We start from the raw sequence: 16971 nt of genomic DNA on the forward strand, positions 1-16971 counted from the left end.
CAACCGCACCAGCATATGGTCTCACAAGGGGTCTGAGGATCTCATCTCGGTACCTAATGGCAGTCAGGCTACCTCTGGCGAGCACATGGAGGGCTGTGCGGCCCCCCAAAGAAATGCCACCCCACACCATGACTGACCCACCGCCAAACCGGTCATGCTGGAGGATGTTGCAGGCAGCAAAACGTTCTCCACGGCGTCTCCAGACTCTGTCACGTCTGTCACGTGCTCAGTGTGAACCTGCTTTCATCGGTGAAGAGCACAGGGCGCCAGTGGCGAATTTGCCAATCTTGGTGTTCTCTGGCGAATGCCAAACGTCCTGCACGGTGTTGGGCTGTAAGCACAACCCCCACCTGTGGACGTCGGGCCCTCATACCACCCTCATGGAGTCTGTTTCTGACCGTTTGAGCAGACACATGCACATTTGTGGCCTGCTGGAGGTCATTTTGCAGGGCTCTGGCAGTGCTTCTCCTGCTCCTCCTTGCACAAAGGCGGAGGTAGCGGTCCTGCTGCTGGGTTGTTGCCCTCCTACGGCCTCCTCCACGTCTCCTGATGTACTGGCCTGTCTCCTGGTAGCACCTACATGCTCTGGACACTACGCTGACAGACACAGCAAACCTTCTTGCCACAGCTCGCATTGATGTGCCATCCTGGATGAGCTGCACTACCGGAGCCACTTGTGTGGGTTGTAGACTCCGTCTCATGCTACCACTAGAGTGAAAGCACCGCCAGCATTCAAAAGTGACCAAAACATCAGCCAGGAAGCATAGGAACTGAGAAGTGGTCTGTGGTCCCCACCTGTAGAACCACTCCTTTATTGGGGGTGTCTTGCTAATTGCCTATAATTTCCACCTGTTTTTATTCCATTTGCACAACAGCATGTGAAATTTATTGTCAATCAGTGTTGCTTCCTAAGTGGACAGTTTGATTTCACAGAAGTGTGATTGACTTGGAGTTACATTGTGTTGTTTAAGTGTTCCCTTTATTTTTTTGAGCAGTGTATTTTGATAGAACCTCTTTTGATAGAAGCTATAATCTAATGCTACCTTAACATTTTAGGATAATTATTACAGAGTGATAAAAGGGAATGTGAGAGAAATTGGTAAGTTTGTGTATCAAATCAATGCTACTTTTCTAATAACCAATTAGAAAGGTTCATGCAGGTGACTGACTGATCGTGTATGGAGGAATCCTTACTATCACTGATAAGGAACTTGGCAGTATGCCCAGAACATTGCTATGGGAACCGAGGTATCGTAGTTTCAATGTCTCAACTTGGAGAGAGGAGGCCTCATGAGGTATTGGTCAGTCACATACAGATGATGTATGTAAATCATGCAAATATGTCTGTGTAAGCAGTATATAAGAGAACTGAAGGGACCGCCCCAGCAGAGCTTCTGATTGACCTACACTTAGTGTGCAGAGTTTGTTGTAACCGCTCCAGCTTGCTGATAAAGAGTGATTCATTTAATATTCACTTCAGGTGTCCCTGGTGTTACATTTCCACAAGACAAATATGTCCCTGGTGTTACATTTCCACAAGACAAATACATTTTTCTCTAATTTTTCATATTAACATATTTTATAATTTTCTGGCCTCCTCATTTTAATTCAAGTACTTTTCAAGTACCAACTTGAGAAAATGTCAGATTTTCAAAGTATTCCAGTACTTGTCAGAGTGCCAAATTCAAGTACTTTAAGCACCATGTGTGAACCCTGTCTGTTGCAGGTTTTTTTACAAGGGCATTGCTGCGGCTAATGACTCTGGCTGTGTGTAGAAAGTAATCCACGTAGACTCTGTGCCACAAAATGAGTGACAAAACATAAAACCTGGCCAGATAATTTCAAGTCAAAGTCGAGTCCCGAGTCTTGAGGTTCCAAGTCCAAGTCATTTTATAAGTCGAGTCTCAAATAATTAAGTTGTGACTCGAGTTCACAACTCTGTTATGTGCAGAAGCATAGAAAAAGACAAGGTGGCGCAGAATATGGATGTGCAAATAGTTGGGCAGATGTGGACAATATGGATTTATATGGTACATAGGGAATTGGAGGTGAAAACTTGTATTGAAAAGGCAGCTGCATTCTTTCCACAACTCCACCAATCTGTCATAATTATGGCTAAACCAGTAAATAAAGGTTAAATATATATATATTTTTAAATAGTTAGCCCCACCTACTCTACAATTTATCTTCCTAAAATCTGATTTTAAACCTAACCACATTGCTAACCTTATGCCTAACCCTAACCCCCATAAAGTTTGTTTTTATACATTTTTACAATATAGCCAAAGTTTTGGCTGTGGTAACTAGTGACAACCTGCTTGTTGTTGCTTTCCACTTCACCATAATTGTTTTGGTCTCACATGCTGAGAGCTCATTGGCTATTGGCAGTAGTCCTTGACCAATCACGTCGTAGCACTGCTCATACTACAAAGACCGATCATTTTCTGACATAGGGTTCAATTCTCGGGCCGACTCTCTTCTCTGTATACATCAATGATGTCGCTCTTGCTGCTGGTGATTCTCTGATCCACCTCTACGCAGACGACACCATTCTGTATACTTCTGTCCCTTCTTTGGACACTGTGTTAACTAACCTCCAGACGAGCTTCAATGCCATACAACTCTCTTTCCGTGGCCTCCAACTGCTCTTAAATGCAAGTTAAACTAAATGCATGCTCTTCAACCAATCGCTGCCCGCACCTGCCCGCCCGTCCAGCATCAATACTCTGGACGGTTCTGACTTAGAATATGTGGACAACTACAAATACCTAGGTGTCTAGTTAGACTGTAAACTCTCCTTCCAGACTCACATTAAGCATCTCCAATCCAAAATTAAATCTAGAATCGACTTCCTATTTCGCAACAAAGCATCCTTCACTCATGCTGCCAAACATACCCTCGTAAAACTGACCATCCTACCGATCCTCGACGATGTCATTTACAAAATAGCCTCCAACACTCTACTCAACAAATTGGATGCAGTCTATCAGAATGCCATCCATTTTGTCACCAAAGCCCCATATACTACCCACCACTGCGACCTGTACGCTCTCGTTAGCTGGCCCTCGCTTCATATCGTCACCAAACCCACTGGCTCCAGGTCATCTACAAGTCTTTGCTAGGTAAAGCCCCACCTTATCTCAGCTCACTGGTCACCATAGCAGCACCCAGCCATAGCACACGCTCCAGCAGGTATATTTCACTGGTCACCCCCAAAGCCAATTCCTTTCCTTCCAGTTCTCTGCTGCCAATGACTGGAACAAACTGCAAAAATCACTGAAGCAGGAGACATATCTCCCTCACTAGCTTTAAGCACCAGCTGTCAGAGCAGCTCACAGATTACTGCACCTGTACATAGCCCATCTGTAAATAGCCCATTCAACTACCTCATCCCCATACTGTATTTATTTGTCTTGCTCCTTTGCACCCCCAGTATCTCTACTTGCATATTCATCTTCTGCACATCTACCGTTCCAGTGTTTAACTGTTAAATTGTAATTACTTCGCCACCATGGCCTACTTATTGCCTTACCTCATTTGCACACACTGTATATAGACTTTTTCTACTGTATGTTTGTTTATTCCATGTGTAACTGTGTTGTTTTATGTGTCAAACTGCTTTGCTTTACCTTGGCCAGGTCGCAGTTGTAAATGAGAACTTGTTCTCAACTAGCCTACCTGGTTAAATAAAGGTGAAATAAGAAATAAATAAATAAAAAATCTGCAGTCCTCATGCCTCCTTGCAGCATGCCTAAGGCACGTTCACGCAGATGAGCAGGGACCCTGGGAATCTTTCTTTTGGTGTTTTTCAGAGTCAGTAGAAAGGTCTCTTTAGTGTCCTAAATTTTCATAACTGTGACCTTAATTGCCTACTGTCTCTAAGCTGTTAGTGTCTTAACAAAAAAACTAAACAGGCTAATTTCGTTGTGAAAATACAATGTATTTGGTAATGTAACGTTGGATGATTCAAGAAAATTAGCCTATTTTGTTTATTTTCTAGGGCATCGGAATAACATTATACACTGAACAAAAATATAAAACGCAACAGGAAACAATTTCACGGAGTTACATTTTCAGCTTCCAAGAATTGTGTACAGATCCTTGCAACATTGTGCCATGCATTATGCTGAAACATGAGGTGATGGCAGAGGATGAATGGCACAGGATCGTGTCACGGTATCTTTGCATTCAAATTGCCATTGCTAAAATGTAACCGTGTTCGCTGTCTGTAGCTTATGCCTGCTCATACCATTATCTGACCACCAACATGGGGGGCTCTGTTCACAACATTGACATCAGCACGTCTGCGTTGTTGTACTGCCAAATTCTCTAAAATGACATTGGAGGCAGCTTATGGTAGAGAAATGAACATTAAATTCTCTCACAACTCATCACCAACAAGGATGTAAAGAAATTTGTGCACAAAATTTAAGAAATACATTTTTGTATATGGAACATAGCTGGGATCTTTTATTTCAGCACATGAAACCAACACTGTACATTGCATTTCTATTTTTGCTCTGTGTTCATTTCTCTACCATAAGCTGCCTCCAATGTCATTTTAGAGAATTTGGCAGTATAACAACGCAGACGTGCTGATGTCAATGTTTGCACAAATAAATACCCATAACCTCAATAACTCAATCCAAATGGGAATAAAATTGTCATATTTACCCATGGAATCAGTTAAATTTGGCAGATGTGAAACAAAAAGTAGAGAAAGATAACAATTCCTTAATGTTTATTACTCAACCTCAATTGTATTTTATAAACAATTACTTGCTGGAATTACAGCATGAATTAGACAGAAAATTATCCAAGTCAGAATTTCATGATGTGAAATATACAGCCATTTGTCAAAATACAAAACAGTAACTCAGTATTTTGTATATGACCTCGGATCATGAATAGAATATGACATATCCAGTAAATATTAACGGCTCTGAAAATAATTATGTCATGGTGAAGTCCTTTGCAATATGCAGCAGATATAACGAGCGCTGAATGTTTTCAACATCTTTGAACGGGGCAAAAGACGTTAGCCGTAAAAGGTTTAGGGACTATCCTGATATGAGAGTCAGGTATATGGGGATCTGACGCTGCATTCTCTCTCTAGGGACTAGAACATGACTTGGAGCCTGAAGTGGGTCTGTTTGTTAGAGTTGTTGCCCATGCCTATCTTCAGCATCCACCTTGACTTCATCTTCTGGACAAACTTCATGTCCTTCTGGTTCTGATGGAAAGAGTTTTTACCTAGACAGAAAGCAAGCAATGAATGAATGACCAAACCCGTTCACCAATTAATTGTATTAAGCTCTTTGCATGTTACTGCTGTGGTCACATGCTCCATACCGTCCTTGGTCAAACACCTTCAAAATAGTCACGTGGGAGATTAAAAATATCTTCCAGTTTTTTTTTCTTTTTCAAAATTGAGGTCTCAAAACCACATTGGTTTTCCATAAGGGTAGAACAAAAAGGTATACACTGAAGGTTTGAATGAGAGTTTAAATAAAGACTATTGGTTCATCTCTAAATCAAATTTAGTGAACTCAGGATTATCCCTAAATTAAACTCAATTAATGTATTGAGTGGCTTATTAATTTCTATATGCACGTGTTAAGTAACGTATGGGTTCACTCAAGTATAGAGCTCAGTAGTGAATGTGTAGGTGCAACCCTGCATGGATCATGGTTGATGTGTAGTGTTGACCCTTACCCATGTCTCCGCCCCAGCCCAGGGCCTTGTACTGCCTGAGTACCCGACCTACTGCGTTCCTGTTGTGGGCCAACGCCACAGTCCTGGGTGCGCCGAAACGCTGCTTGTAGTATCGCATCAGAGAGCGGTGGCCGATCTTAGCACCTGAGGAAAAACAGCGAGGTATGAAAATATGTATTAGTTGGAAGCGATGATTAGTTTAATATGGCGCGTTACTGCTTTGGCCTGCACATACACTGGCCCTTTGCGCATAAGATTGCAAACCTCTAGTCTAAAGGGAGTTGAGGACAGCCCATCATGGCTAATTCTAAAGAGATGTTAAGGTGTCCAAGACAAATGGCAGTTCATAATTGCGTACATTTGGTCAAATATCAGAAATCAAAATTTACAAGACATTCATTATACAGTGTTTCCTGAGTTTGAATAATTCATGACAATCTGTACACCGTACTATTTAGCAAGAGAATTGATCTATATTTTTCGTAGTTGTCCATTTACCACAAACCGATGCTGGCACTAAGACTGCACTCAACGAGTGGGTAGGGCCATAAGCAAAACAAGAAAATGCTCATCAAGGAGGTGGCACTCCTAGTTGCCGGTGATTTTAATGCAGGAAACTAATCACGGATTTCAAAGGGAAACCCAGCTGAGAGCTGCCCAGTGACGCGAGCCTACCAGACGAGCTAAAGGCAAGCAACACTGAACCATGCATAAGAGCACCAGTTGTTCCGGATGACTGTGTGAACACGGTCTCCGTAGCCGGTGAGTAAGAAATCTAAACAGGTTAACATTCACAAGGGAGCCGCAGGGCCAGACGGATTACCAGGCTGCGTACTGGAGCATGCTCTGACCAGCTGGCAAGTGTCTTCAGAGACATTTCCAACCTCTCCCCGACCCAGTCTGTAATACCTACGTTTCAAGCAGACCACCATAGGTTATCTGCACATCTGCAGTCCTCATGCCTCCTTGCAGCATGCCTAAGGCACGTTCACGCAGATGAGCAGGGACCCTGGGCATCTTTCTTTTGGTGTTTTTCAGAGTCAGTAGAAAGGCCTCTTTAGTGTCCTAAGTTATCATAACTGAGACCTTAATTGCCTACCGTCTGTAAGCTGTTAGTGTCTTAACGACCGTTCCACATGTGCATTAATTGTTCATTGAACAAGCATGGGAAACAGTGTTTAACCTCTAGGGTAGGGGGCAGTATTTTCACGGCCGGATAAAAAAAACGTACCCGATTTAATCTGGTTATTACTACTGCCCAGAAACTAGAATATGCATATAATTGTTTGATTTGGATAGAAAACACCCTAAAGTTTCTAAAAAACTGTTTGAATGGTGTCTGAGTATAACAGAACTCATATGGCAGGCCAAAACCTAAGAAGATTCTGTACAGGAAGTGCCCTCTCTGACCATTTCTTGGCCTTCTATACCCTCGAAAACAGAGGGTAACGTTGCTGTAACGTGACACTTTAAGGCTCCCATAGGCTCTCAGAAGGCACCAGAACCTTGAATGATGACTTTGCAGTCTCTGGCTGAAAAACAGTAGCGCATTTGGATAGTGGTCGATCTGAGAACAATGAGACGGGCGCACGCGTGCACGTGAAGAGTCCATTTTACATTTTCAGTCTTTGAACGAAAAAGACGTCTCCCGGTCGGAATATTATCGCTATTTTACGAGAAAAATCGCATAAAAATTTATTTTAAACAGCGTTTGACATGCTTCGAAGTACGGTAATGGAATATTTTGAATTTTTTGTCACGACATGCGTCCGCGCGTCACCCTTCGGATAGTGTCTTGAACGCAAGAACAAAACAGAGGATATTTGAACATAACTATGGATTATTTTGAACCAAAACAACATTGTGGATGAAGAAGTTCTGGGAGTGCATTCTGATGAAGAACAGCAAAGGTAATCCAATTTTTCTTATAGTAATTCTGAGTTTAGTGAACGCCAAACTTGGTGGGTGTCAAATTAGCTAGCCCGTGATGGCGAGCTATCTACTCAGAATATTGCAAAATGTGCTTTTGCCGAAAAGCTATTTTAAAATCTGACACCGCGATTGCATAAAGGAGTTCTGTATCTATAATTGTTAAAATAATTGTTTTTTGTGAACGTTTATCGTGAGTAATTTAGTAAATTCAGCGGAAGTTTTCGGTATGTTTGCTAGTTCTGAACGTCACATGCTAATGTAAAAAGCTGGTTTTTGATATAAATATGAACTTGATTGAACAAAACATGCATGTATTGTATAACAATGTCCTAGGAGTGTCATCTGATGAAGATCAAAAGGTTAGTGCTGCATTTAGCTGTGGTTTTGGTTTTTGTGACATTATATGCTAGCTTGAAAAATGGGTGTCTGATTATTTCTGGCTGGGTACTCTGCTGACATAATCTAATGTTTTGCTTTCGTTGTAAAGCCTTTTTGAAATCGGACAATGTGGTTAGATTAACGAGAGTCTTGTCTTTAAAATGCTGTAAAATAGTCATATGTTTGAGAAATTGAAGTAATAGCATTTCTAAGGTATTTGAATATCGCGCCACTCGATTCCACTGGCTGTTGACTAGGTGGGACGATTTCGTCCCACATACCCTAGAGAGGTTAAACCCTTCACAATTAAGATCTGTGAAGTTATTTGGATTTTTACGAATTATCTTTGAAAGACAGGGTCCTGAGTTTAGAAAGATTAACTTGGAGCAAAACATTAGGCAAATCTTGGAAAAGTACCGTAGAAAAGTAACTACACATAAGTCATCGCTGTCTGCTGATAGAATGCCCGTTCGTGAATTCTCATCCCAGCTTAGATGTGCAACTGAAGCACAAAATTAGCCTGATGCCGAGGAGAAATTACAATAAGCATTTTAGATCTGCATTTACAAACACAGCAAGATATTTGTTAATGCGTTAATTCTGTGTTAACGCGACTGCTAAATTTAACTTGCCGTCTAAGTTAAGTGGCTTAATTAATAAATTGACGGGGCATCAGTGTTACCTTTCTGCTGTGTTTGAGAAGTCAAAGTCCTTTGGTTGAGTTCTGTATAGCTGCAATCTTGGTGTTTTAAAAAAAATGTTATCTCCTCTGTTCTCAGCCCGTCTGCTCTTCCCCCATCTTTACCGAGAAGCACAGTTGCCCTAGCGACTCCAGACTCAACACATGCTGCTCCAGAGCCAGTACCATTTTTCCTTCAGACAAGCATGCATGAAAACTGTTCATTTGCAAGTCTCTCGTAAACATTCGGCGGTAAATTTCCAAACTCAACAAATGGCATTCAGCATCTCATACACACAATGCATTCAGACCCCTTGACTTTTTCCACATTGTTACAGCCTTATTCTAAAATGAATAAAATCCCCCTCAAGCTACACACAATAACCCATAATGAAGCAAAAACATGTTTAGAAATGTTTAAACATACATTTTTTTTTACTGAAATATCACATTTACATAAAGTATTCAGCCCCTTTACTCAGTACTTTGTTGAAGCACCTTTGGCAGCGCTTACAGCCTTGAGTGTTCTTGGGTATGATGCTACAAGCTTGGCACACTTGTAATCCCCTTCTCTGCAAATCCTCTCAAACTCTGTCGGGTTGGATTAGGAGCGTCATTGCACAGCTATTTTCAGGTTTTCAGAGATGTTCGATTGGGTTCAAGTCCGGGCTCTGGCTGGGCCACTCAAGGACATTGAGACTTGTCCTGAAGCCACTCCTGCGTTGTCTTGGCTGTGTGCTTAGGGTCGTTGTCCTGTTGACAGGTGAACCTACGTCCCAGTCTGGGGTCCTGAGCAGGTTATCAAAGATCTCTGTCCTTTGCTCCGTTAATCTTTCCCACAATTCTGACTAGTTTCCCAGTGAATAACGATGAAAAAAATACATTGCCACAGCATGATGCTGCCACCGCCATGCTCCACCGTAGAGATATGCCAGGTTTCATTCAGACGTGATGCTTGGCATTCAGGGCAAAGAGTTCAATCTTGGTTTCATCAGACCAGAGAATCTTGTTTTTTTATTGCCAGAGACTTTAGGTGTCTTGGCAAACTCCAAGCAAGCTGTCATGTGCCTTTTACTGAGGAGTGGCTTCTGTCTGGCCACATCACCATAAAGGCTTGATTGGTGGAGTGCTGCAGAGATGGGTGTCCTTCTGGAAGGTACTCCCACCTCCACAGAGAAACTCTGGAGCTCTTTCAGAGTGACCATCGGGTTCTTAGTCACCTCCCTGACCAATGCCCTTCTTCCCCAATTGCTCAGTTTGGCCAGGTGGCCAGCTCTAGGAAGGGTTTTGGTGGTTCCAAACATCTATATAAGAATGATGGATGCCACTATGTTCTTGGGGTCCTTCAATGCTGCAGACATTTTTTGGTACCCTTCCCCAGATCTGTGCCTCGACACAATCCTGTCTCAGAGCTCTATGGACCTGTCTGTGATTTTAGAAGTCAAGGCACACTTAACCAGCATGGCTACCACAGCATTTTGAGGCGATACGCCATCCCATCTGGTTTGCACTTAGTGGGACTATCATTTGTTTTTCAACAGGACAATGACCCAAAACACACCTCCAGGCTGTGTAAGGGCTTTTTGACCAAAAAGGAGAGCAATGGAGTGCTACATCAAATAACCCGACCTCAACCCAATTGAGATGGTTTGGGATGAGCTGGACCGCAGAGTGAAGGAAAAGCAGCCAACAAGTGCTCAGCATGTGGGAACTCCTTCAATACTGTTGGAAAAGTATTCCAGGTGAAGCTGGTTGAAAGAATGCCAAGAGCATACAAAGCTGTCATAAAGGCAAAGGGTGACTACTTAAAAAAAATACTCATCATAAACGTTGATAAAATATTAAACTGTCATTCAAAGAATTAGAGATGAACATCTTTATGCTAACGCTGTGAAAGATTTCAAAATAACTTTACTGGGAAAGAACACTGCAATATCTGAGTACTGCGCTCAGAAAAATACACTAGGCAATACAGATAGCTGCATTTGAGTCATCTAAAATATTAAATAGCATTATAAATATTCACTTACCTTTAATAATCATCAGAAGGCACTTCCAGGAATCCCAGGTCCACAATAAATGTTGTTTTGTTCGATAAACTCCATAATTAATGTCCAAATATCTCGTTGTTTGCGCGTTCAGTTCAGCTACTCCAAATGTAGGAAGTGCACCGAAAATAAAAGTTTAAAAAATAATCTATTTACGTTCGTTCAAACATGTCAAACGTTGTAAAGCATCAATCTTTAGGGCCTTTAGAACGTGAAACTTCAGTAATATTCCAACCGGACGGTTCCTGTGTCTTGAAAAACATTTTGGAACACAGGTCCCTTCTCACATGAACGCACGCCAATGAACTGATGGGTCTACAACTTCCCAGCCTTCTTGTTCGGTCTCTGTTCATCATAGACGCCTCAAACAACTTTCTAAAGACTGTTGACATCTAGTGGAAGCCTTAGGAACTGCAAAATGAACCCTAACTCACTGTGTGTTCTATTGGCAATGACTTGAAAGGACTACAAGCACCAGAATTCTCACTTCCTGGTTAGATTCTTCAGGTTTTTGCCTGCCATACGAGTTCTGTTATACTCACAGACATCATTCAAACAGTTTTAGACATCAGTGTTTTCTATCCAAATCTACTAATAATATGCATATTCCAGTTCCTGGGCCCGAGTAGTAGGCCGTTTAATTTGGGTACGTTTTTCATCCGGCCATGAAAATACTGCACCCTACCCTAGAGGTTAAATGAGTAGGTGTCCAAACCTTTGACTGAACTGTGTGTGTATAATATTATATACCCACACAGTGCATTCAGAAAGTATACAGACCCCTTAACTTTTTCCACATTTTGTTACATTACAGCCTTATTCTAAAATGGATTAAATGAAACATCTCATAATGGAAAAAATACATTTAGAAAATTTTAAATCTGAAATACCTTATTTAAATAAGCATTCAGACCTGTTGCTATAAGACTCAATTGAACTCCATTGATAGACCTTGAGATGTTTCTACAACTTGATTGGAGTCCACCTGTGGTATATTCAATTGATTGGACATGATTTGGAAAGGCACACACCTGTCTATATAAGGTCCTCTGGAGAGACCTCCCTATCCAGTCTGACCAAGCTTGAGAAGAAATGGGGGGGGGGCACACTCCACAAATACAGGTGTGCTTGTAGCGCGTTACCCAAGAAGACTCAAGGCTGTAATTGCTGCCAAAGGTGCTTCAACAAAGTACTGAGTAAAGGGTCTGAATACATGTGATATTTTATTAAAAAACTTTGTTTTGTCATGGGGTAGTTTTTGTAGATTGAAGGAAAAAGAGGATTTAAACCATTTTAGAATAAGGCCTTAATGTGACAAAATGTGGAGAAAGGAAAGTATTCAGACCCCTTGACCTAATGCACTGTATATAGCCAAGCTATCAATGCCCATTTAATCCTTGTGTTCATTTTTTTATTCTGCATTGATGGGAAGGGCCCGTCAGTAAGCATGTCACTGTTCGTCCACACCTGATGTTTACGAAGCATGTGAAAATAATTTGATTTCACCTGAGGGAAGGGTGAGCTCCAGCGTATCATCATCGTAGTCCATGTTCTTCCCGTCAGGCAACTCTTCATCCTCCATCTCAGCATCATCTCCCTCTTTCTGGTCAGGATAACTTGTCCTGCAAACAACATTTCACAAAATGACCGCTTGAGAAATTGCTAATATATAATTACAATCAAGATAAAATGTGATGGGCAGAAGACCCCCTTTCCTACTACGATGCATACTCGAATTGTGTGCTGGCTCTGATTTTTCTTCTTCATATTGTCCTTTCCAGCAACTACAGTGCTGTAACCAGGCAAGCACTTGGTTCTGCTCAGTAGTGTGAAAAAGGTTAGACTATAGGAGCCCTGGTATTTGACATCTACCTGAAGTCGTAGAAGTCGGCAAACTCCAGCGATGCGTCTCCGTCGGTGAAGAGCTTGCAGTGGCTTTTGTCAGTCATGTGGCCCTGTACTGCCTCAGTGGAGTAAAAGGAGCGGCCTTTCTCGTTACACCACAGACACACCTTACCAGCGCCCACTTTCTCTCCTGCAACACAAAGAAAGAACATGAGTATGTTTAAGATTTATGAGTGAGATTTCAATAGCAGAGAAATGATGCAAGACAGACTCCTCCGATTCAGGTTTAGATTGACCTAAATGTAAATGAAAAACATTTGGCAGACATTCTTATCCAGAGCAACTTACACTCAGTGCATTCAACTATGGTAGATAAAACAATCACGCCTGAAGCTTAACAATGAGGTAAGGTATGGCATAAACACCCGCCATACCTTACCTCATTGTTTACCTTCAGACGTATAAGTTACCAGACCCAGAGATGGCCAACTCTGGAGATCCCTTCAATCACCACAGAGTTAGGTATCTGCTTTTAGTTTTTTTGGACGTCATATGAAATGATCTCAAACGCCTTAGTTTGTGTAGTTGATGCCTCTAGGGCAATTCAGGGAGATGTTAGAGGGCCTTTTTACTGAAGAAAGCATTTGTTTCATACAATTGTGTTTGCTTTTCATGCATTGTGTAATTTATGTGTATATAGACATTTTTATTTTATTTAACTAGGCAAGTCAGTTAAGAATAAGATTTTATTTACAATGACAGCCTACCCTGGCCAAACCCGGGCGATGCTGGGCCAATTGTGCGCCGCCCTATGGGACTCCCAATCACAGCCGGACATGATACAGCATGTATAGTGTAATTGCTGTTTATTGATGTGTTCATGCAGGACTGATTCGCAAAAGAGTCAAGTGGTCTCAGCATGACTCCCTGGCTAAAAGAATAAATGAAAAAAATACAGTCAATAAAGACAACAGGTGTTCATTTTTTTGTTGCTAGGGGGTTCAACCAAGGTGCTCTTTGAAGACAAAGAATACGTGGTCAGAAAAACATTCAGTTTTACGTCTGAAAACCTGACGAGGTAAAACTCTAGACCCTAGCTACAGGTTATTTTCCCTAGGCAAGACATGATTATAGAAAAAGACATGCTTTCCAACCAAGGTGCATAAACCATCGAGCAAGCTAACGGTGTAAAGATATTCAGCCACTCTTGGTAGAACAATGGAGGACTTGATGACACTTATGGACTTCCACTCACCCAGGTAGCAAATTAGTCCCTTGAGGTTGATTAGAAATTCCAGGTCGGGCAGGAAGAAGCTGTGCACTTTTGTCATGTGAGCCAGGTTTTTGAGCAGTGAGTGAGAGTGGTGGGGGCAGAACAAACAGTCCGTGGGGGGGATGGCCCCTGGTAGAACGGCGGGGTGGGGGGAGGCCGAAGCAGCACCATCCCCTTCCTCGTGCTCCATGGTTTCATCAGCATCTTCCTCGAAGTCATCATCATCCATTTCATTGTCGCCATCCACGTCCTCCCACTCTTCTGAAATAAAGAAACTGACAATGGAGACAGACAGAGAAGACCCAAGACAACCACAGAAATGCTGACAAAAAGGAATGGCGTTTTGATATTACAATCATCTTCACAGAAGTCAACACATTCTTGGCCACCTCTTCAGGCAATCCAGACAGATCCTACACAAGTTAATTCAGGCCTACTTGAGTTAGACATCATACCTTCCTCTGCTGTGGCCAATTCCTCTCCCTCCATCTTCTTCGCTTGCCCCTCAAACCATTGCAGCCTGGGCGGTTTCTCCGGCTTGGCCTTATCCGCTGCTGGCACCTCCATTCCTGAGGCCTGGGCCTTTTCCGGATTGGGCCGTTGTGGCGGCTTTAGGGCCTGCTGCAGCGCTTCGTTCTTGGCATTGTGGTCCACCTTGCCGTCGTCCCCGAGGCCCTTCTCCAGGTTTTTTTCATTCATCATCTCCACTTTCTTCTGGGCTGCCAGCAAGGCCTGCTTCTCTGCCTGCTGGTGCTTGTGGGACTGCAGGTGGTTCTGGTAGGCATTGGAGCTGGAGAACTTCTTGTTGCACGTGGCACAGCCCTCGCTGACAGTGGCACCAGTCACCTGTTGTTCGGTGGCGGCCCGTTGCGCCAGCACACGCTCCTGGAAGTTCTCTGCAGTCACAGGGGGCATGTCGGCAACTTTGCGTTTCAGGTTGTAACGGTGCCAGTCGGTTTTGTAGTGGGCACGCTGGACCTCACCATCTGCGAAGGCCACACGACAGCTGATGCAGGTGTACGAGGACATGGTTGTGGCTAGAAAGATAAACAAGAAGATTAGCCGACAGTGGCTCCCCTATAGTTACTATTCTTCAAGAATCAATGGCTTTATATAATTTATTGAAATGACCATTGACCAACAGTAACTATTGCAGATGTGTACCATTGAAGGATATATATTCATCTTTTGGACTATACGAGGCTAACGTTACCTCTATATTTCCACTTACCATGAACTTTTGTGGGGGCAGGTTCGTCGTCGTAGTTAATGGGAATATTCATTCTAAAGTCAACCTGAGCACAAAAAAAGTATGTAGTTAGTCCCAAATGTAACCACTTTCACATTAAAGGTTTAACGTTAGCTACAGACCTGGCTACATGCAGTGGTAGCTTACTAGTTATGCTTCATGAGTACAAACGGCTATCACTGAATGAAAAAGTTGTTTTAATTATTATTGGTAGGATGAACAGGACTTTCTCAACCAGATATATCTCCCATGAAAAACAAAATCGCTGTAACGTTTAAATTACACCTTTCTAGCTGACTAGCTAGTTAACGTTACTGGTAGAGAAGGGCCCGTACGAATTTCACTGTTATTCCACACCTGTTTACGAAGCATGTGACAATTAAAATGTGATTTGCTACAGGTGACAATATTTTGATCCCGTCATGAAACATATTTTGACTAGGCAAGCGCAGCCAGCAAGGCACTGGCTTGGTAGAATTAGCGAAATATACGTGAGCAATGACGTGCTAATGCTAGGCTAATCGGTAGCTAGCTATTTGGCCACTAATTAACTAGATGTCTGAAACTTCAGTTAACTTCCAGCTAGAAAGGATATCACAAACAAACAATGTACACACTTGACAAATGAAATCACAGTTTTCTTACCAATTCAAAGCCCTCCTTGAAGAAAATGTGGAACGTAACTATGTGTTTATGCCAATGACTGCAAACTTGTCTTCCTCCACACGTGGGTTTCAGCGCCTCGTCACCGACACTAAAAAAGTATTTCCAGGTCATGGAATTTCGGACATTTTCAAAATAAAAGTAATCCACGAAACAGTAGAAAAGTTTCAATACCCTGTATTTATTCATGATAAATTAAACATAATGTCTAAACATTAACAATGATTCATATTTAAGTGACATTTGCATTACATTTGGGTTTTACAACATGTTCTCAGGTCAAATAAATGCCCCCAATGCAAATCCCTATATATGAAATATATTTTTATTTATTAACCTTTATTTAATTAGGCAAGTCAGTTAAGAACAAATTCTTCTTTATAATGACAGCCTACCCCAGCCAAACCCTAACCCGGATGACACTGGGCCAATTATGCACCGCCCTATGGGACTTCCAATCACAGCCGGTTGTGATACAGCCTGGAATTGGCGTCTGTAGTGAAGCCTCTAGGACTGAGATGCAGTGCCTTAGACTGCTGCGCCACTCGGGAGCCCCTGAATATAATGTATATTGGCTTATAGAGCAAAAACGATTGTAAGTGCACAGTAAAAGTATTGTAGGGAATACTCAGTAGGGTCTGTAGGATCCATATATGGTGTCATTTCATGGGGCACTGAATTAAACGGAGTGTTGCTGGTCTTTTACTGCGTACCTCCCATAGTCTGTTCTGGACTTGTAGACTGTGAAGAGACCGGCATGTCTTGTGGGGTGCATGGGTGTCCAAGCTGTGTGCCAGTAGTTTAGACAGACAGTGCATTCAACATGTCAATACCTCTCAAAAATACAAGTAGTGATGAAGTCAATCTCTCCTCCACTTTGAGCCAGGAGTGATGGAAATGCATATTATTAATGTTTGCTCTCTGTGTACATCCAAGGGCCAGTCGTGCTGCCCTGTTCTGAGACAATTTCAATTTTCCTAAGTCCCTCTTTGTGGCACCTGACCACAAGACTGAACAGTAGTCCAGGTGCGACAAAACTAGGGCCTGTAGGACCTGCCTTGTTGATAGTGCTGTTATGAAGGCATAGCAGTGCTTTATTATGGACAGACTTCTCCCCATCGTAACTACTGTTGTATCAATATGTTTTGACCATGACAGTAAAATCCAGGGTTACTCCAAGCCAGTGGCA

The 16971-nt window shown here is 42.3% G+C and overlaps 1 protein-coding gene across 2 annotated transcripts; it reads right to left on the bottom strand.

Annotated features, from left to right (window-relative positions):
• Positions 1–4724: 4724 nt before the first annotated feature.
• On the bottom strand, positions 4725–15909 carry znf622 (zinc finger protein 622). Of its 2 annotated transcripts, none has more exons than XM_014139083.2 (8): positions 15765–15909; positions 15102–15165; positions 14326–14907; positions 13853–14128; positions 12625–12787; positions 12259–12374; positions 5716–5859; positions 4725–5253 (listed from the first exon to the last, which is right to left on the bottom strand). In XM_014139083.2, exons 1-8 carry the CDS (start codon positions 15894–15896, stop codon positions 5120–5122), a joined length of 1611 nt encoding a protein of 536 aa, XP_013994558.1. In that variant the 5' UTR covers positions 15897–15909; the 3' UTR covers positions 4725–5119.
• Between the last annotated feature and the right edge of the window lie 1062 nt (positions 15910–16971).

This window comes from Salmo salar, chromosome ssa14, assembly GCF_905237065.1.
Source record: "Salmo salar chromosome ssa14, Ssal_v3.1, whole genome shotgun sequence".
Taxonomy (NCBI): Eukaryota; Metazoa; Chordata; class Actinopteri; order Salmoniformes; family Salmonidae; genus Salmo; species Salmo salar.

Coding starts and splice junctions, on each gene's coding strand:
- znf622 (XM_014139083.2), bottom strand. CDS start 15,896: ATGACCTGGAAATACTTTTTTAGTGTCGGTGACGAGGCGCTGAAACCC. Junction 14,908..15,101: donor TGCCCCCACAAAAGTTCATG/GTAAGTGGAAAT, acceptor TTATCTTTCTAG/CCACAACCATGTCCTCGTAC. Junction 12,788..13,852: donor GGGACTAATTTGCTACCTGG/GTGAGTGGAAGT, acceptor TTTGTGTTGCAG/GAGAGAAAGTGGGCGCTGGT.